The sequence below is a fragment of the Scyliorhinus canicula genome, chromosome 8 (assembly GCF_902713615.1).
Source record: "Scyliorhinus canicula chromosome 8, sScyCan1.1, whole genome shotgun sequence".
Lineage (NCBI taxonomy): Eukaryota > Metazoa > Chordata > Chondrichthyes > Carcharhiniformes > Scyliorhinidae > Scyliorhinus > Scyliorhinus canicula.
Genome location: NC_052153.1, coordinates 8,671,801 through 8,693,828, shown reverse-complemented (window position 1 = coordinate 8,693,828; position 22,028 = coordinate 8,671,801). Strand labels below are relative to the sequence as shown.

The following is a 22,028-nucleotide window of genomic DNA, read 5'->3' as shown; positions in this document are numbered from 1 at the left end:
TTTAAGGTTCCGACAGATAGATCCTTCATCAGTAAGGTAAGGTAAAGTCGCCATAGTCTTAGATGACCATCGGCTGCTTTCCCCTTTGAGGAGGGGGGAGGAAGGGGAGAGCTGACTGGTGGTGATTTAATCTGAGAGCCACCACACTTCAGGCAGGGGGCAGGATTGAGAATGTGGGGCCTTCATGAATAACCTCAGCCGGTACGGGAATTGAACTCATGCTGCTGGCCTCGCTCTGCATCGTGAACCAGCTGTGTAGTCAACTGAGCTAAAGCGGCCCCCGGTTCATTTGCCGATTCAGTCCCTTACTTCCTCAGGTGAATTCACCTGAGGAAGGAGCAGTGCTCCGAAAGCTAGTGTTTGAAACAAACATGTTGGACTTTAACCTGGTATTGGAAGACTTCTTACTGTGCTCACCATGGCGGGGGCGGAAGAGACCCCCTCCCCTGCGAATGCGCTGGTATGACGTCAGCAGCCGCTGACGCACCGGCGCATGCGCGGACTTCCGCTGGCCGGCGAAGGCCTTTCGGCCTCGGCTGGCGGGGCGCCAAAGGCCGTTCGCCGCGGCCAGCGGAGCGGGAGCCACTCCGGTGTGGGCCTAGCCCCTAAAGTTGTGGAGAATTCCGCACCTTTGGGGAGGCCCAACGCCGGAGTGGTTCACGCCACTCCGTCCCGCCGGGACCCCCCGCCCCGCCGGGTAGGGGAGAATCCCGGCCAATGTTTTTGCTTTATCGTGCACTGTGAGCATTAAAATATGACGCCACTGACAAGACTTCACCATTGAAAGAAGGGATGGTGTTTCCAGTTCCTGGCTCCTCACAGTGACGTCCTGTCCTGCCTCCAGTCAGGTAGATAGTTTATTTCTTACACACTAATGGTATATTAATAATTCACAGCATGTATCATAGGAAACCTGGAGGGGAGGATTGCATAAATAAGTCAATGCTTTGTACAAGCTTCAGGCATTATACAAACTAAATAAAGACTTATGCATATTTAATGACAGACAGAGACATACCAGTCTTCATTAATCAAAAAACACCACAAAAATAACATAGAAAACAGGCCATCCTTTTTTTCTGCTCTTTCATGGGTTATGGGTGTTATTGCCCATCTCTGAATGCCTTGAGAAGGTGGTGGTGAGCTGCTGAGCTGAGCCACTGCAGTCCATGTGGCGTAGGTACACCCACAGTGCTGTTAGGCAGGATTTTGGCCCAGCGACAGTGAAGGAACGGCCAAAATATTCCCAAGTCTGTGTGGCTTGGATGGGGATTTGCAGATGGTGCTGCTCCCAAGCATCTGCTGCCCTTGTCCTTCTAGGTTGTAGAGGTTGCGGGGTTGGACACAACTGTGCCGGCATTACTGCTCCATGTGGGCTTTTCTCAACTTTATTCACTTCATCCCACCCGATTTGCACATCCTTCTATTCCTTTCACACTGGTGTGTTCATCCAGTTTCCCATTAAATGTACCAATACTATTCACCTCAACCACTCCCTGTGATATTGTTTCACATTCTTGCCACTCTCTGGGCAAAGAAGTTTCTCTCGTGGAAGGCACGGTGGTTAGCACTGCTGCCTCACGGCGCTGAGAACATGGGTTCGATCCCAGCCCCGGGTCACTGTCCGTGTGGAGTTTGCACATTCTCCCCGTGTCTGCGTGGGTTTCATCCTCCACAACCCAAAGATGTGCAGGATAGGTAGACTGGCCATGCTATATTGCCCCTTAATCGTCCAAAAAAAAGAAGTTTCTCTCCTGAATTACCTACTGGTTTTATTTTTTGACTTGTTTATATTAATGGCCCCTTGTTTTTAAGATTTTTTAGTCAACACTTCTTCAAATGCTGAAAGGTCAATTGGAAGCCATGGCATTGAGAAGGTATTTTATTTTCCATATTTCCCGGGGATAATTGAGACAAGATGCAGAGTTTAGAACATAGAACGATACAGCGCAGTACAGGCCCTTCGGCCCTCGATGTTGCACCGACATGGAAAAAATCTAAAGGCCATCTAACCTACATTTATGGTGTTACTAACAGCAGTCGACAGTATTAATTAATGGCAGCTTTTGTAAATAGATTGTTTTATGAGAACAAGAAAGTATAGGAGAGGACAAGCAGGTTGAGAATCCAGCCAAAAGTGACTGAGGGAAAGGTCTCTCCCACTGTCTACAAACAATGCAGACACATTTCACTCAACTTCTTAATGAGCCTGAGCCCATCCTGCTAAACTTCCAACAATTCAGGAGAGACTAATATAAAGTTGATGAATTCACTCATGAAGACAGTTAAGAGTGAAATAATGGCCATTCTTCTGAGACTAGAATTGAGGCACATTTGGCGAGATTTACGTAAACGTTTTGGGGGGGGGGGGGGGAATCAGTGGCAGAAGCGGGCAATTCCACGGGTCACAAAACATGGTTGGCGCCAGTGCGATTTCTAACAGAAAGCACTTGACTCCCTTTGATGTGGTCCAGGAGCTGTCAATTGATGTTTAAAAACATTGTGGTTAGTTTCACAGCTGACTACTTCAAAACCACTCTAAGTGTGAAGGGAGTAAAATCAATCCAAGAGAAATGAATCTCTCTGGCAAGGAGTCCCATAGACTCAGAAAGCAAATGAACAGAAAGCACTTAACTCTCTTTGGTATTGTCTAAGAGCTGTTAATTGTAGCTTTATGAGAACAAGAAAGTATAGGAGAGGATAAGCAGGTTGAGAATCCAGCCAGAAGTGACTGAGTGAAAGGTCTCTCTATCTCCCACTGTCTACAAACAATACAGACACATTTCACTTGGCCAGTATCATGGCTGACTACTTCAAAACCACTCGTGTGAAAGGAGATGAACGGAACAATGCAGACAGCTGGCTGTGTGTGCAAGCTGTAATCATAGCCTAGTAAAATCAATATCGCAGGGAAATGAACAAGTGGTTTGTAGATAAAAAATCTGAGGGGGGTTAAACCCGACTAACTGATTTCCTCTTTCCAGGAATTGACAGGTGTTTCTTTCTGTGTCTCAGCCAGTAGGTATATTGCACAGGTGAGTTTTAAAGCAATGATATTTTTCATTGCCTCTGGCTGGACTGCTCTCTAGCTTCCAAGCAGGGCTCTCCTCTGGGGGGCTTTCAAGCAGGGCTCTCCTCTGGGGGGCTTCCAGGCAGGGCTCTCCTCTGAGGGGCTTCCAAGCAGGGCTCTCCTCTGGGGGATCTCTCGGGGTGGGTTCTCTTGGGGGGGGGGGGTCTCTTTAATTGAGAGTCTTTGTTGGGGGGGCATTGGGGGTTCTAGTGGCGTGGGCAGATCTTGCATTGTGGGGGTGGGGGGGAATGGTGGCCCTCCGATGCATCTTGGGGGTGACTCCTTTAAAGAGTTACCCCCTTGGCCCACTGCGAGGTCCACCGTGCCAGCTTCATGCTTGTTAAGACCTGCACCAATTCACGCCCAGGTGATTCCTGACCCAGAGAACCAGAGAACCATGAAGGCCCAGAGATAGGGGCAGGATTCTCCAATAATGGGGCTATGTCCTCACGCCAGCATACAAACGCTGCCGAATCATTCTGGACTTTCCTTAAGAAAGTCCTGAGGTGATTCTCCTACCTGCAGGAGTGTTTCTCGCAGCTCTGGCTGCAGATACGGGGCCCTGCAGTTCCGGTCGGGAGTCCATGCATACGCACGACGGCAGCCTGCAGCGGCCACCCCGTGGGACATGGCGGACTCAGACCGTGGAGCAACACCAGAAATGTAGGCCCACCCGAGGTGGGGGGGGGGGGGGGGGGGCGTGGGAATCGATCACCAGGAGGGCCTCATGGACGGCCAGGGAGGGCGATCGGACGTCACGGACCCGCGGGCGTGCTCAACTGAGTCTGCAGCCGCCACTAACCGTTCCCGCCGGCCGATAGGTGGTCAGAATCACACCGCCGGGAACTCGGCTCTGTCAATGGCCCCCCACCGGCGCCGCATGGTTCACGTGCGAGACACTCCTGAGGAGTAGCGTCGGACCGGATTTCGGCGTAAACGCCCATCCTCCACCTCCACGCCGATCGCGATTTCGCCGCGGAGGCTCGTAGAATCCAGCCCCTGGTGACCGGCCCGTTAACAGGATGCAAATTAATAGCCCACTTGCATCCCCGCGCTGGTGCGGGCCGTGAACCTTGACCCTGCAACGAGTGGGGGATCGGAATGGCAGCGATCCCCTTTCTTCCCCAATGCTGGATTCTCCGCCACATTAGGAACTCCGCTACCAGTGGCAGGCAGCAGAGAATCCAACCCATAGTCCAAAAACATAATAATGTTCTCAACTTTGTATTTGTAACAAAGTTACCAAACTCGTCACTGCAGACACTCCAACCCCTCATCTGGATGAGTGTGCAAAGGTGACGGCAATTAAAATACATTTAGATGTGTTAAGTTGCAAGCGTAGTGCAGTCAAGTAATTATTTCAAATGTAATTGCTGACCTTTGTGTGCTGATGTGACTGCCTTTCACGTTGGTTTTCTGTATGAAGGTGCGGGTGTGTTACAGTTTACTCAGGCAGTCCCAGGTTAAAGTGGCAATGTGCAGTTTTACATGCATGAGGCAGCTGGGGTTCTGGATTATGATGGTGGAGGCTTCAATTTCCTTCCCATCACATTCCGGAATCTCTCTCGCTCTTACCACCTGTCATTGGCGTGTGTGTCTCTGTTGGAAGATTCATAATTAACCTGTTTGGTCATGTTACGCGCACACGTATCGTGGCTATCAAGTCCTGAGATGGAACTTGAACCCAGAGCTTTCCGACTCCGATACTCCCCACTGTGCTACCCTCGTTTTTCATATATCACTGCTTTCATTGACTTTCTGATGTTTCAGCCCAACGGTTTCTGGAATCCACCAATTTCCGATATTTTCTGCTTCCCTGTATCCTGTGAGGAACCACATCCTCCATCACATGGCTCAATCAAAGGAACCAGCTATGAATTCCAAGACGGTGTCACCTACCAGTGTGATTACGGATATGAGTTACAGGTATTTCTTCATGTTCCGGCCTGTATTTTTTACTACTTCAAATATTTTGAAAAGCAAATTGCACTACTCTCCCATTTCTCACCACTTTAACTCCTTGCTGCCATTTTTTAATAACAAGATGGGCCTTGCTAGCACAGCCTGTGTTTGGCTCTTTCGTAGAGTAGATGGAACAAAAGATGGAACAAGGGGCAGCACGGTAGCATTGTGGATAGCACAATGGCTTCACAGCTCCAGGGTCTCAGGTTCGATTCCGGCTTGGGTCACTGTCTGTGCGGAGTCTGCACATCCTCCCCGTGTGTGCGTGGGTTTCCTCCGGGTGCTCCGGTTTCCTCCCACAGTCCAAAGATGTGCAGGTTAGGTGGATTGGCCATGATAAATTGCCCTTAGTGTCCAAAATTGCCCTTAGTGTGGGGTGGGGTTACTGGGTTATTGGGATAGGGTGGAGGTGTTGACCTTGGGTAGGGTGCTCTTTCCAAGAGCCGGTGCAGACTCGATGGGCCGAATGGCCTCCTTCTGCACTGTAAATCTTATGATAAATTCTATGAAAACTGATTTCTTTAGTTCTTGTGGTTTCGCTGGCAAAAGGCTGAAGAGAAGACTGATTTAAGATAATTGGCAACAATCAACAATTGTAGCAAGTGACTTCCTCAAGTACCTCAGAAAGGAAATATGGGTGTGAGACTGAGTTATCTCCCATAAAGGATAAGAGTAAAATGGATGGATTTTTAATGACAATCCAGTGGTTTCATGGCCACTTTTACTGGGACCAGCTTCTCATTTGCAGAATTTCTAAAATTGAATTAAAGGGCAGGGTGGCACGGTGGCACAGTGGTTAGCACTGCTGCCTCACGGCGCCAGGGACCCGGGTTCAATTCCGATCTTGGGTGACTGTGTGGAGTCTGCACACTCTCCCCGTGTCTGCGTGGGTTGCCTCCGGGTGCTCCAGTTTCCTCCCACAGTCCAAAGGTGTGCAGGTTAGGTGGATCGATCAAGCTGAATTGACCCTTTAAGGTGGGGTTGCAGGAATTGGGCTGAGGACTGGGCCTTTAGGTAGTGTGGTCGTTCAAAAGGGTCAGTGCAGACTCGATGGGCCGAATGCCTCCTTCTGCACTGTAGGAATTCTATGATTCACAAACTATAGTGGTAGGATTTGAACTCAGGCTCTGGATTACCATTCTACCATCAGCATCACCAATAAAACACTGTACCCACTCAATACCCTAGAGAAGAAGGCCATTTAGTCCATTATGTCCACGCTGGCTTTCCTAAGCAAAGATTCACGTCCTGCCAATCTCCACCCTCTCCCCACATCCCTTCACCTTGCTTCCTTTTCAGATATTTAGGACTGCAGTTGGAGAGCCATCAAGGGGGCCAGAAATTGGCCATCTTTGCACCACCCCCACCCCTGGTAACCCACCAAAACACTCTCTGACTAAGATCAGTTTACGAAGCAGAGATTAGAGATCAGTCCTGGGACTTTAGTTACTCTACATGACTCCACTGTGAGCTGGATAAACTTGTTCATCAGTGGAGTCGTTGACGTATTATTTTTCTATATCGTTCAGGTGCTTGATGCGGGAACCAACTCAGCTAGTTTGGGAGCCGGATTGCATTTTCAACAAAAAGCCTATTTGGCAGTTCAAAACCTGAGCATTGCTGAAAGGTGAAACACGTTGCTGAAGCTTCTCATCTTGCAGGACAAATGCAAGAATGCCAAATTTCAAATGCTCCCAACAATTTATTCTACAGGGGAAAATTGTTGTGATCGTTTGAAATTTGGCACTTTTGGTCTGTCCTGATGAACCTTAGGTGAAAATCTTTAACATGTCCCTCTTTTTAGCAATATTTAACTTTATAATTTCTAGTCAATTAAGGGTCAATTTAGCATGGACAATCCACCTAGCCTGCACATTTTGTTTTGGGTTGTGGGGGCGAAACCCACGCAAACACGGGGAGAATGTGCAAACTCCACACGGACCATGACCCAGAACCGGGGAGGAAACTGGGACCTCGGCGCCGTGAGGCAGCAGTGCTAACCCACTGCATCACTGTGCTGCCCCAAGAGATACAAAATTTGTGGGTAGGAAAAGGCTAGAGGTTGATCTAGTCCAATGTTTTTCAAACTTCTTTTTCGGGGATTCATTTTTACCAACCGGTCAAAATTCGGGAGCCACGCCGGCCGACTTTCGTGACCCATTCCTGCCGACATTCGCGACCCATCATTTTCTCTTACCTTTAATGCGAGAGGTGAGCCTGCTTTGCCCTCACAATCAGGTTCACAGGTGGAGAGGGATATACACATATCGGGTGCAGGATTCAGCAGGTTCCTTTGTGCCATCTTCATCTTTGTGAGGATGGAAAATCCAACCTCGCACATGTAGATCGTTGTGAAGGACAAAAGCAACAAAATGCTTGTTTTATTCAGCTCCAGATACTCCATGGAGACATTACTCCAGAATGCTGACAGTTTCATTGACTTGTGCCATGTTTTTAATGTGCTGTCAAAGCTGAGGCGCAGAAGTTCAGTCAGTTTCATTTGGAGTCAGGCTTGCCAGTCCATTGACAGTTTTGTTACTCATGCTGTTTCCTTCGATGTGTCGAAGCACTGTGGGGAACATGTAGTCATTTTGGCTTTGCACTCACAATTGCCAAACTTTCAATGTCTTTGGAAAGCTGCAATTTCTTCATTGCCGAAAGCAATCATCATCCTTCCCTTACAATTTGAGGTTTGGTTCATTTAGAATTGAAAAGATGTCTGCAAGGTAAGACATAGTTAGCATCCAAGTTTCATCAGCAAATGAATCAGACAGAGAGAACAATTTCTCGAGGATGAAAGCGTGGTTTCGTACCTCATTTCGTAAACTCTGAGTAGCTCCCCTGTTGACGGATCATTACAGCTACTCTACAAGCGGATGAAGTTCAACGTCATTGGGATTGACTGGTTACTGTTTTGATTCAATGCTTTAATGTAGACTAAACGGTCAGCAAAAAACTTATAGCCACCCTTCAGTACACAGGGGGCAACGATGTGATGAGTTCCCATGGCTTTCATTATATCCCTTGCGAAACCGTCAGTTCTTTCCATGATTAAACCATGAGGAATACTAACTCTCTCCAGATCATTTGAGTATTGTTTAAGGATGCAAAACAGATTAAGGTCATAGTCAGTGATCACCACACAGTCAGCCGCCGCCATGCTGCGATCGCACTTTGACCCCAGATTCAGGTCCCAACACTCCCGGGCCGCATGCGCACCGAGGAGTGGGCACGCATGCGCAGTCCGCCCACATTTTTGTAGCTGGTTGAAGCTGCCATTTTTAAAGCTGCTCGCAGCCGGCATTGTTAAAAGCCTGCTGCTGCGGCGTCTGGATTCCCATAATCGGGAACGCCGCAATGGCTGGCTCTGCAATCCTCCCGACAACTGCCCGCGGCCCACCCGTGGGTTGCGGCCCCATTTTGAAAATGCCTGATCTAGTCTGCCCACGCCATGAGGTGAGGAGGGGCATGTTGGGAGAATCATGACTAAACACTTCATCCCCTCAATCCCCCTTACCCCCTCCCCTTCCCCCACAGCCAACAACATTTCTGAGTGTGGTAGAAAAGAGGGAAAGCAAGTAAACAATAACTTGCATTTGACATAATGAAAGGACCCAAGACACTTCACATGTACAGGGATCACAAGAGGCGGCACGGTGGCACTGTGGTTAGCACTACTGCCTCACAGCTCCAAGGACCCGGGTTCAATTATGGCCTCGGGTGACTGTTTGTGTGTAGTCTGCACGTTTTCCCGCTGTCTGCGTGGGTTTCCTCCGGGTGCTCCGGTTTCCTCCCACAGTCCAAAGATGTGCAAGTTAGATGGATTGGCCACGATAAATTGCCCCTTAGTGTCAAAAAGGTTAGGCTGGGTTACTGGGTTACGGGGATAGGGTGGAGGCGTGGGCTTAAGTGCGTTTCTCTTTCCAAGGGCCGCTGCAGACCCGATGGGCCGAATAGCCTCCTTCTGCACTGTAAATTCTATGAAGAGACATTAGGGCAGATGATCAATAGCTCGGTAGGTTTTAAGAAGTGTTTTAAAAGGAGGGAGAGAGATCGGCGGCCTGAGAGGTTTAGAGAAGGAGTTCCACATAAGGGGTAAAATGGTCTGGAAAATTCCTCTCTGGACCCCCCCCCCCCCCCCCCCCCCCCCTCGAGACGATGGAAAGCAGTCCAGGTGATCACATGGACCAATGGGCGCCATCAACTCCATTTCAATGTCAAAGTGAGATTTTGGATTCTATGAAGTACAGATTGACACTTACCACGTGACTTTATTTTCCAGTTACTGCTATTGATCTCTGTTACAGGGCGATGAGGAGAGATTCTGCCAAGAAGACGGGACGTGGAACGGAACAGAAACCTCCTGTCGGAGTGAGTAATTTCAGCCAGGAAGCCAGAGACTCGGATCATTAGCTGTCAATCCTTTGCTGACCTAAAAATGATGATACTGACTGGCTGGACTCAATCAATGACTGATGTGAATTGTAAATCTGTCATTGACATTTGGACAGTGAGAGGCGGTATCCCTGGGTAAGAGAGTCTAGAACTAAGGGGGTCCTGAAGTCTCAGGTCAAATGGTCAAACATTTAGGACCAAGGTGAGGAACAGTTTCTTCAGCTGCCAGTGTTGTGAATCCTTGTTATACACGACTCCAGAGAGGTGTGGATTTTCAGTCATTGAGTGTATCCAAGACAGAGGATGATTTCTTTGGGAGCACTCAGGGAATGGAGAGATTTGTGGATAAGGCAGGAAAGTGGAGTTGAGATAGAAGATCAGCCATGGACTGGGTCACTGTCTGTGTGGAGTTTGCACATTCTCCCCATGTTTGCGTGGGTCTCACCCCCTAATGCGACCATCAATTCATTCAGAGACACGAGTTGAAGTAAACTGTGGCTTTAATCGGCTTACAACTGAGCCTGCCTGCGACTATGCTGAACTGAGGGCGGACTCGCAGGACCGCAGCACTGAAACTTCCTGCTGGGGGCGGAGCCAAGGGCGGAGCCCTGTACATGCTCCTCATCTCGCCCTGTGGGCAGAGCCGCGCAACGGCTCACAGATGGAGCCCACAGGGACACAGTAATGTACAGTGTGAATTTATAGTGGTTACACATTCACCACACCCCCACAACTCAAAGATGTGCAGGCTAGGTGGATTGGCCACACTAAATTGCCCCTTAATTGGAAAAAATGAATTGGGTACTCTAAATTTATTTTAAAAAAGATCAGCCATGGTCTTAGTGAATGGTGGAGCAGGCTGGTTGGGACAATCCGTGCTCCTGTTTCCTATGTTTTTACCAATACTGTGACGGAAAACCTGCTCACAAGTGTAAATGGGGTTTCCATCACCAGTTAAAGTTACGATACAGGCAACACCGTAACAGAGTTACAGGCCCGGTTTTATCCCCCAAATTTTATTAACATCCTTCCAGAAGTCTATAAATATTTGCAATTCACTGCAGTGTGCAATGGACAAATCAAAATGACTGACTCCAGTTAGACTGACTTACAGTCGGCAAAGGGAAGTTAACCAATATCCCGAATTGACTGATTTCAAGTATTTATTAAAGGGGGCATCCTTTGCATTGGGGGCTGCTTCCCTTACATGGTTAGCCTGTGATTCAGATAACACCTATAACGCAGGTTCGATTCCTGTTCCAACTGAGGTAAAATTTGGGACCTGCCTCTTTGCCCTGCCCCAGAGAGACGAAGGCAAATGTCAGGATGAAGCATCGACTGACACTGAGCCAAATCCCACATGACGTGGTAACATTATTGGCAGCATGAATAGTACCTCATTTTGCAATCGGGATTTCTTTGGCGATGTGGGTCTTAAAACAAACTGTTGGCATTTTCAAAGGTTAAAAAATTGAACGCTTCATTTCAGGAACTAAAAGCAACTGGTTGAAACATATTTATCCCTCGTAGAATACAATATATTGGCCAGGAGATATTTTCACAATTCAGAAAGGTTGACACACCAAAAAAAAAAGTGATTTGAAGGCCTCGGAGGCTGGGTTGTTGAAGGAGAGGCAGAGGCTCCAGATGGAGTTTGGGTTGGTGTCTACGGGGAAGGCACGAGGGAAGTTGCGGAGGGCCAAGCAGCAGTGTATGAGTGCGAGGAGAAGGCGAACAGGATGCTGGCCCACCAACTTGGGAAGCAGGAGGCGGCGAGGGAGATTGGAAGGGTGAGTGATGGGACGGGAAGGGTGGTATTGGACCCGGTGGGGGTGAATGGGGCGTTCGAGGAGTTTTATTGGAATCTATATGAGTGCCCCTGGCCGGGGGAAGGGGGGGATGTGGCAATTTCTGGATGGGCTGGGTTTCCCCAAAGTGGATGAGGACCTGGTGAAGGAGCTGGGGACCCTCACTGGGTTGAGGGAGGCGATGAAGAGTATGCGGACGATGCAGGTAGAGAAGGCCCGGGCCCAGTGGAGTTTTATAACATGTTTGGGAGGTACCTGGGGCCGTTGCTGGTGAGGGCATAAATTGAGGCCAGGGAGAGGGGGGAGCTCCCCCCTACACTGTCACAGGCGTCCATCTCCCTGATACTAAAGAAAGATAAGTGTGGATCCTACCGTCCAATATCGTCGTTAAACGTGGACGCCAAGTTGCTGGCGAAGGTGTTGGCCTCGTGAATCGAGAACCGTGTCCTGGGGGTGATAGGTGAGGATCAAATGGGGTTTGACAAGGGGAGGCATCTGTTGCCAAATGTAAGGAGGTTACTTAATGTGTTTATGATGCCCCCGGAGGGGCAGGAAGTGGAGGTGACAGTGGCAATGGATGCAGAGAAGGCTTTCGACCAGGTGGAGTGGAAATATCTGTGGGAAGTGTTGGGACGGTTTGGGTTCGGGCAGGGGTTTGCGGATTGGGACCGGTTGCCTTTAAAGCACAATGGGACATCCTGATGATAGGTGCTATATAAATGCATGTCTTCCTGCCTTTATGTATGTAACCTGCTGACAGCAAGATTTTGTCTTTCATTTAAGGAATTGTATGTGAACCACTTTCCGAAGTGGGTAATGCAGTGTCTATTGGAACTGGAGATTCGTACATGAGTAACGTCACCTTTCTTTGTAACCTTGGTTACCATCTTGTTGGGCCTCAGAACATCACCTGCCTCGCCAACGGAACATGGAGCCAACCTCTTCCTCGTTGTGAGGGTAATTAGCATACCCACATTCTACAACTCCTTCTTATCTACCCTCAAGATACCTAATAAGTAACACAATAATATTCTGTTTTACATTTGGCAGCTTCACGGTTGCTAAACTCAAACAAACATGTTGGGCCCAAAAGGGAGGTTGTAGTGCACAATGAACAAAGAAAAGTACAGCACAGGAACAGGCCCTTCAGCCCTCCAAGCCTGCACCGACCATGCTGCCCATCTAAACTAAAATCTTCTACACTTCCGGGGTCCGTATCCCTCTATTCTCATCCTATTTGTGTATTTGTCAAGATGCCCCTTAAACGTCACTATCGTCCCTGTTTCCACTACCTCCTCCGGCAGCGAGTTCCAGGCACCCACTATTTTCTGTGTGAAAAAACGTGCCTCGTACATCTCCTCTAAACATTGCCCTCACAGCTTAAACTTATGCCCCGTAGTAATTGGCCCCTCTACCCTGGGAAAAAGTATCTGACTATCCACTCTGTCTATACCCCTCATAATTTTGTAGACCTCTATCAGGTCGCCCCTCAACCTCCGTCGTTCCAGTGAGAACAAACCGAGTTTATTCAACCTCTCATCAGAGCTAATGCCCTCCATACCAGGTGTAGTAGTGGAACATCACTGGACTAGCAATCCTGAGACCCAGTATAATGCTCTGGGAGCATGGTTCAAATCCCAGGGGAGCTGGTGGAATTTAAATTCAATTAATAAAACAATAATTAAAAAGCTGTCTTGATGACGACCACAAAACCATTTTTGTGTAATTCTATCTGGTTCACTAATGCCTTTTCAGAGCTTCAATGGGGATAAGAATGTAGCTGGGCCGGTTAGACTGCAATGAAAGTTTGGCTGGAAAACCTAGCTGAACAATGGGCGACCTTCAAAGAGAAATGGTCTGGACTCACACAGCCAAGGCATGTTTCCATAAAAGACAAAAACGTTGGGCAAACAAATCCAGCGCTCCATGGACGAAAAAGGAGGTGGAAATTAAGATGAGGAAGAAAGAGTGTCCTTATAACATATGCCAGTTGAGAACCAAGAGGATTAGAGAAGGTTCAACAGGGAGGTGAATAAGCTCATTAGAGAAGCAAAGTGGGGTAATGAGAAAAAATTGGCAGCCGACATGAAAGGGGAGTCTTCGGTAAGCATATAAATGGTAAAATAGTGGTGAAACAAGTTGGACTGATTAAGGCCCAAAAGGGGAATTTACACATGGAGGCTGGGGGCATGGTTGAGGTATTAAATGAATACTTTGCATTGGCCTTTACCAAGGAGATAGATGCTACCCATGATATTGTGACAGACGAGGAATTTCTGTCCGAGAATGGTTCAACATTGATCAGGAGGGAGTGTTGAATAGACTGTTGGTATTGAAAGGTGACATGGTATCGGGGTCAGGTAAGATGCATCCAAGGATATTGAAGAAGTGAGAATGGAAACAGCAGGGGCACTGACCATAATCTTTCAGTCTTCCCTAGATTCAGGGGAGGTCCCAATGGACTAGTGAATTACTAATATTGCACCCGTGTTCAAAAGTGGCCGTAAGGGTCAGCAATTACAGCAATCAGTTTAACATCAGTAGTGGGAAAGCTTCTGTGAACAATTATTCAAGACAGAGTTTGTAGTCATATGGAAAAATGTGGGTTGCTTACAAAGAGTCAACATAGGTTGCTAAAGGAGAAATCGTGTTTAACCAACTTGCTGGAGTTTTCTGAAGAGGTAACAGAAAGGGTTGATGAGGGTAACGCTGTAGATAGGACATAGAACATAGAACGATACAGCGCAGTACAGGCCCTTCGGCCCTCAATGTTGCACCGACATGAAAAAAAAACTAAAGGCCGTCTAACCTACACTATGCCCTTATCATCCATATGCTTATCCAATAAACTTTTAAATGCCCTCAATGTTGGCGAGTTCACTACTGTTGCAGGTAGGGCATTCCACGGCCTCACCACTCTTTGCGTAAAAAACCCACCTCTGACCTCTGTCCTATATCTATTACCCCTCAATTTAAGGCTATGTCCCCTCGTGCTAGCCACCCCCATCCGCGGGAGAAGGCTCTCGCTGTCCACCCTATCTAACCCTCTGATCATTTTGTATGCCTCTATTAAGTCACCTCTGAACCTTCTTCTCTCTAACGAAAACAACCTCAAGTCCATCAGCCTTTCCTCATAAGATTTTCCCTCCATACCAGGCAACATCCTGGTAAACCTCCTCTGCACCCGTTCCAAAGCTTCCACGTCCTTCCTATAATGAGGCGACCAGAACTGTACGCAATACTCCAAATGCGGCCGTACTAGCGTTTTGTACAACTGCAACATGACCTCATGGCTCCGGAACTCAATCCCTCTACCAATAAAGGCCAACACACCATAGGCCTTCTTCACAACCCTATCAACCTGGGTGGCAACTTTCAGGGATCTATGTACATGGACACCGAGATCCCTCTGCTCATCCACACTACCAAGAATTTTACCATTAGCCAAATATTCCGCATTCCTGTTATTCTTTCCAAAGTGAATCACCTCACACTTCTCCACATTAAACTCCATTTGCCACCTCTCAGCCCAGCTCTGCAGCTTATCTATGTCCCTCTGTAACCTGCAACATCCTTCCGCACTGTCTACAACTCCACCGACTTTAGTGTTGTCTGCAAATTTACTCACCCATCCTTCTGCGCCCTCCTCTAGGTCATTTATAAAAATGACAAACAGCAACGGCCCCAGAACAGATCCTTGTGGTACGCCACTCGTAACTGAACTCCATTCTGAACATTTCCCATCAACTACCACTCTCTGTCTTCTTTCAACTAGCCAATTTCTGATCCACATCTCTAAATCACCCTCAATCCCCAGCCTCTGTATTTTCTGCAATAGCCAACCGTGGGGAACCTTATCAAACGCTTTACTGAAATCCATATACACCACATCAACTGCTCTACCCTCGTCTACCTGTTCAGTCACCTTCTCAAAGAACTCGATAAGGTTTGTGAGGCATGACCTACCCTTCACAAAACCATGCTGACTATCCCTAATCATATTATTCCTATCTAGATGATTATAAATCGTATCTTTTATAATCCTCTCCAAGACCTTACCCACCACAGACATTAGGCTCACCGGCCTATAGTTACCGGGGTTATCTCTACTCCCCTTCTTGAACAAAGGGACCACATTTGCTATCCTCCAGTCCTCTGGCACTATTCCTGTAGCCAATGATGACCTAAAAATCAAAGCCAAAGGCTCAGCAATCTCTTCCCTGGCTTCCCAGAGAATCCTAGGATAAATCCCATCCGGCCCCGGAGACTTATCTATTTTCACCTTGTCCAGAATTGCCAACACTTCTTCCCCACGCACCTCAATGCCATCTATTCTAATAGCCTGGGTCTCAGCATTCTCCTCCACAATATTATCTTTTTCTTGAGTGAATACTGACGAAAAGTATTCATTTAGTATCTCGCTTATCTCCTCAGCCTCCACACACAACTTCCCACCACTGTCCTTGACGGGCCCTACTCTTACCCTAGTCATTCTTTTATTCCTGACATACCTGTAGAAAGCTTTTGGGTTTTCCTTGATCCTACCTGCCAAAGACTTCTCATGTCCCCTCCTTGCTCGTCTCAGCTCTCTCTTTAGATCCTTCCTCGCTTCCTTGTAACTATCAAGCGCCCCAACTGAAACTTCATGCCTCATCTTCACATAGGCCTCCTTCTTCCTCTTAACAAGAGATTCCACTTCTTTGGTAAACCACGGTTCCCTCGCTCGACCCCTTCCTCCCTGCCTGACTGGTACGTACTTATCAAGAACATGCAATAGCTGTTCCTTGAACAAGCTCCACATATCCAGTGTGCCCAACCCTTGCAGCCTACTTCTCCAACCAACACATCCTAAGTCATGTCTAATGGCATCATAATTGCCCTTCCCCCAGCTATAACTCTTGCCCTGCGGGGTATACTTATCCCTTTCCATCACTAACGTAAAGGTCACCAAATTGTGGTCACTGTTTCCAAAGTGCTCACCTACCTCCAGATCTAACACCTGGCCTGGTTCATTACCCAAAACCAAATCCAATGTGGCCTCGCCTCTTGTTGGCCTGTCAACATATTGTGTCAGGAAACCCTCCTGCACACATTGTACAAAGAACGACCCATCTAATGTACTCGAACGATATCTTTTCCAGTCAATATTTGGAAAGTTAAAGTCTCCCATAACAACTACCCTGTTACTTTCGCTCTTTTCCAGAATCATCTTCGCCATCCTTTCCTCTACATCCCTAGAACTATTAGGTGGCCTATAGAAAACTCCCAACAGGGTGACCTCTCCTTTCCTGTTTCTAACCTCAGCCCATACTACCTCAGAAGAAGAGTCCCCATCTAGCATCCTTTCCGCCACCGTAATACTGTCCTTGACTATCAGCGCCACACCTCCCCCTCTTTTGCCCCCTTCTCTGAGCTTACTAAAACACCTAAACCCCGGAACCTGCAACAACCATTCCTGTCCCTGCTCTATCCATGTCTCTGAAATGGCCACAACGTCGAAGTCCCAGGTACCCACCCATGCTGCCAGTTCCCCTACCTTATTTCGTATACTCCTGGCATTGAAGTAGACACACTTCAAACCACCTACCTGAACACTGGCACCCTCCTGCGAAGTCAAATCTGTGCTCCTGACCTCTATACTCTCAATCTCCCGTACCCCAAAACTACAATCCAGGTTCCCATGCCCCTGCTGAATTAGCAGGCGTTTGGTACAGTGCCACACAACAGGCTTGAGAAAAGTTATAGCCCTTGGAATAAAAGGGACATAGCAATGTAGATTCAAAATTGACTGAATAATAGGAAGCAGAGTTAATGGATACCTTTTGGACTGGTGGAAGGTTTATAGAGGAGTTCCCCTTGCTTTTCCTGATATATATTAATGATCTAGATTGTGGTGTGCAGGGGTCAATTTAAAAGTTTGCAGATGACACTAAACTTGGGAGTATTGTAAACAGTGAAGAGGACAGTGTAGAACTTCAAACAGACATGGACAAGTTGGTGGTGTGGGCACAAGGTGGCAGATGAAGTTCAATGCGGAGAATTGGGGCAGCACGGTAGCACTGTGGATAGCACAATTGCTTCACAGCTCCAGGGTCCCAGGTTCGATTCCCGGCTTGGGTCACTGTCTGTGCGGAGTCTGCACATCCTCCCCGTGTGTGCGTGGGTTTCCTCCGGGTGCTCCGGTTTCCTCCCACAGTCCAAAGATGTGCGGGTTAGGTGGATTGGCCGTGCTAAATTGCCCTTAGTGTCCAAAATTGCCCTTAGTGTTGGGTGGGGTTACTGGGTTATGGGGATACGGTGGAGGTGTTGACCTTGGGTCGAGTGCTCTTTCCAGGAGCCGGTGCAGACTCAATGGGCCGAATGGCCTCCTACTGCACTGTAAATTCTATGATCTATGATCTATAATTGTAAAGTGATGCATTTTGGTGGGAAGAACCTGTAGAGAGAATATTAAAAAGGGGTAATATTCTTAAAGGGGTGCAGGAGCAGAGGATCCTGGGTGTATCGCTCATTGAAGGTGGCAGGTCTGGTGGAGATAATAAGGCACATAGCATTCTCGGCTTTACTATTAGGGACGTTGAGTACAAGAGGAAGGAAGTTATGCTGAACCTATGCAAGACGAGTTAGATCTCAGCTGGAATATTGTGTTCAGTTCTGGGTGCCACACTATAGAAAGGATACATAGGAGAGAGTGCAGAAGAGGTTTACATCAATGGTTCCAGGAATGAGAAAACTCAGATATGAAGATAGATTGGAGAGTTTGGGACTGTTCTCCTTGAAGAGAAGAAGATTAAGAGGGAATTTGAATGAGATGCTCAAATCATGAGGCGGCTGGACAGAGTAGATAGGGAGAAACTGTTCTCACTCATAAAAGGATCAAGAATGAGAGTGCACAGATTTAAAGTGATTTCTGAAAGAAGTAAGTGTGATATGAGAAAAAACATTTTCAACAAGTGGTTCTGGTCTGGAATGTGCTGCCTGGAAGTGTGGTGGAGGCAGGTTCAATTGAGGCATTCAAGAGGGCATTAGATGATGGCTTGAATAGAAACAATGTGCACAGGAAAAGGCAGGGGAATGGCACTAAGTCATGATGCTCATTTGGAGAGCTGGTGCAGACATGATGCGCCAAATGGCCTCCTTCCGTGCCGTAAAAATGCTGTGATTCTGAAACCTGCATCCTTATTTGGTCTAGCCTACTTGACCACACCCTCCTCCCCCATTCCCCCCCATGGCAAAGTGGTTGACTCTGCATTGCCCTGTGAAACGGTTTGGCAATCCATTCAGTTCGATGACAATTGGGGAATTGAAACAAGCATTTTATTAACAAAGAAACTTAGTGCACTACAGTTTCCAGCTCTGTCCCACTTCACTCAACTTAAAGCTATGAGTCAGAGCATGATGAAATGAAAAATGTAAATGAAAATCGCTTATTGTCACGAGTAGGCTTCAAATGAAGTTACTGTGAAAAGCCCCTAGGGGCTGTTTAGCACACTGGGCTAAATCGCTGGCTTTGAAAGCAGGCCAAGAGCATGGTTCAATTCACGAACAGGCGCCAGAATGTGGCGACTAGGGGCTTTTCACAGTAACTTCATTTGAAGCCTACTTGTGACAATAAGCGATTTTCATTTTTCATTCATAGTCGCCACATTCCGCCGCCTCTTCGGGGAGGCTGTTACGGGAATTGAACCGTGCTGCTGGCCTGGTCTGCTTTCAAAGCCAGCGATTTAGCCCTGTGCAAAACAGCCCCTTAGATGCTGACAAAGATTCGCTCCAGCTGTGAGAGTCACATTGGACTCGAAACATTACTCTATATTCTCTCTCCACAGATGCTGTCAGACCTGCTGAGTTTTTCCAGAATTTTCTGTTTTCGTTAAAGATTCACGCATATTGATCTATTAATCAGATAAATTGAAATGTTCAAAATAAACTAGTCACATAGATGACTGGTTAAGAGAGGGTGGGGCAGTGGTAAATTTGCTGTATTAGTAATCCAGAGGTCAAGGCTCTGGGGGCCATGAGTTCAAATCAACCACAGCAGCTGATGGAGTTCAAATTCAATTAACTTCTTAAAAAATCTGGAATTGAAAGTCAGTCTCAGTATTGGTGATCACAAAACTATCATCAATTATTGTAAAAAAAAACATCTGGTTCACTTATGCCCTTAAGGGAAGGAAATTTGCCGTTGTAACCTTGCCTGGTTTACATGTGACTCCAGAACCCAATGTGTTTATCTCTTATCTGCCCTCTGGAATCGCCAGCAACTCAGTTCATGGGTAATTCGGGGTGGACTACAAATGCTGGCGTTACCAGGGACGTCCACATCCCATGAAAGAGTTTAAAAACTGAAGCAATGAGAACTGAGCACCTTTCTGAACTTGCATCCTTGTTAATTTCTAAAATGATTTTTCTGACAGGGGTCCATTTTGTGCATCACATATTTATCCAGAGTTGAAGACACTCTGCACGAGGTGCAATAGCCTAAAGCTATACTGGAGTTCATTTACCTAATCTAATTGGAGTGGAAATCCCACACATTTTGTTTTTCCTGCTCCTGGTGTGAATGATATCCATTCATAATTACAGTCGCGTAACTCTTCCATCCACACTATTCCCAAATACTTATATTGGGTCTGATCAAATGGCCTTGTTCTGCCCGACTCGGTCATGCGACAAGGCCTCGTCGTGAGATTTATGACGCTCGGGACGTCTAACGAGATCTCACAAGATATCACGAGGGCGGGATCCAGATTTGCATCTTTAAGTGAGCAGTTAGCTTTAGTGAGATATTACTGATGGATGCAAGATCTGAAACTTCCCCTCGTTGCTGTGATGAGCAATTTTGAACTTTTGCAATGCAAAATGCAGAGCCATGGCCGATCACTGCACACTTGATTGCTTTCCTTCTTCTTTCATTATTGCCTCAGACATTGTGTGTGGTTTGTTCCTTCCCTGGTGCAACTTCCTCACTGCTCCGGACAGTGATGTTTTATATTTTTCTTCCGTTTAATTTGAAATTGCTCTTGCCAGTGGCTATTGGAAATATTGAAAGAATAGAGTGCGACCCTACGCCAGGTTTATAAATTGAAAGATTCCAAACTTTTAGATGAGCTACAAGAAGATTGATGGAATAACTTCCAGGACATTGGGTGGATATCTTGGACGGATGCAATGCTCACGGGTTGCCCCATTCAATTTCAAAATCTGTTACAAGCACAATATGTTCACTATCATTTCACTTTACACTGACTCGAAAGAAATATATAGGCTGGAAATTGTTCTAATTGAACTTGGGCTCCACATTTTTGAAAAACTGGAATTTTAAATGACGCCATGATTTAAAAAGTAGGTTTATTAATGATATCTGATTCCCATATTTTGCATAGGGCTAGTAAAGGCCTTCTCAATGTCACTTCTGAGTGCATATTCTGCCCAGACATAAGTAATTTATCCAGTACTGCTGAGATGTCCTTATCCTTGAAAAGTTCCAGGTAAAATTCACTGAAGTAAAAACCACAGACTTAAAAACTATTCAAAGCATCAATTAGTCAGGGACCAAATAATTATTTGCACATCCATTGGGTGAAGTCCAAAAATCTGCCAATCATTCCCACAGCATGTTTGTATTTAAATTGAGTGGCTTGAGCTTCCCCTGAAGCAGACTCGCGACTAACCAACTGAGCACTCATCAAAACATTGTTCAGTAAACATTCAGCTATCCACCACAGCCATCCAGAAAATTCTAGTGACCAGAATTTCTAACAGCCTGATTTGTTATCTAAAAGCCAGTCACCTCCAGCATTCAGATAATGCATTCTTTAAAGAGAACTAATTAATTAATAGGTTGTGAATCTGCAGAAGTTATTGAATCAAAATTATTGAATAATTCAGTCAGTTTTGATTTTTTTTTAAATTTAGAGTACCCAATTCTTTTTTTTTCCAATTAAGGGGCAATTTAGCGTGGCCAATCCACCTACCCTGCACATCTTTGGGTTGTGGGGGTGAAACTCACGCAGACACGGGGAGAATGTGCAAACTCCACACGGACAGTGACCCGGGGCCGGGATTGAACCCGGGTCCTCGGCTCCATGAGGCAGCAGTGCTAACCACTGCGCCGCCGTGCTGCCCTCAGTTTTGATTTCTGTGCCGGAACAAAGATACACCAAGCGTCACTGAAGGCGGTCTGAAGGTCTTAGTGTCAGTTGTGGTTTCACCTTGGTCTCGAGTAGTGGCGATTTTACTCTAATACCCTATTGAGCTGAGGCCTTGGACCGCCCAGTTGCTTCCTCTCTGCCCTCGCCTGCTCAAAGACAGAGCAGCACCTTGTCTTGTGTCTGGAGCAATGCAGCTGCCCGTAAACCGGCATCCATTCCCCGAGCTTGTCGGACAGCAAATATTTTACTGATTGGGTTAAACTGGGTTAAACTGAGTCATGGGGTGCTAAGGTTAAATTTCCTGTAGGTTCCCTTTGCTCTGTTGCTGTAACGTCCACTGATGTTTGCGTGGTGGGGGTGGGGGACACAATGCTTTTTGAGCAAGTAAATAGAATTTCCACCAATTATTGTCCAAATGTGCAAAGTAGGAATAGCCTCCAAGGAATTATTTTTCAACTCCTTATGTGTAAAAAAAGGTGTAAAAAAGGGCGACACCAAAGTAAATCTTAGTCACAAACCCTACATTTCTATGAAACACAAGCTTTTAGCCACTTATTTATGGAGGCGGCAAAGGGCCTGAGAAGATTGGCATATGGGGAGTTGAATTGCTCCTGCCGTTGCCTTTCTTCCCCTGGTCTACAG

General features: G+C 46.9%; 1 protein-coding gene across 4 annotated transcripts in view; it reads left to right on the top strand.

The window, feature by feature from the left end:
- Positions 1-22,028, top strand: part of svep1 (sushi, von Willebrand factor type A, EGF and pentraxin domain containing 1) — a 225,490-nt gene that overhangs the window by 166,636 nt on the left and 36,826 nt on the right. For 3 of the 4 annotated variants that reach the window (XM_038804133.1, XM_038804134.1, XM_038804132.1), the window contains exons 40-42: positions 4,841-4,996; positions 9,340-9,403; positions 12,019-12,192. In XM_038804133.1, coding sequence (XP_038660061.1) covers positions 4,841-4,996; positions 9,340-9,403; positions 12,019-12,192 — 394 coding nt within the window. The remainder of the gene's footprint in view (positions 1-4,840; positions 4,997-9,339; positions 9,404-12,018; positions 12,193-22,028) is intronic. The other variant, XR_005461542.1, reaches the window with a different exon arrangement.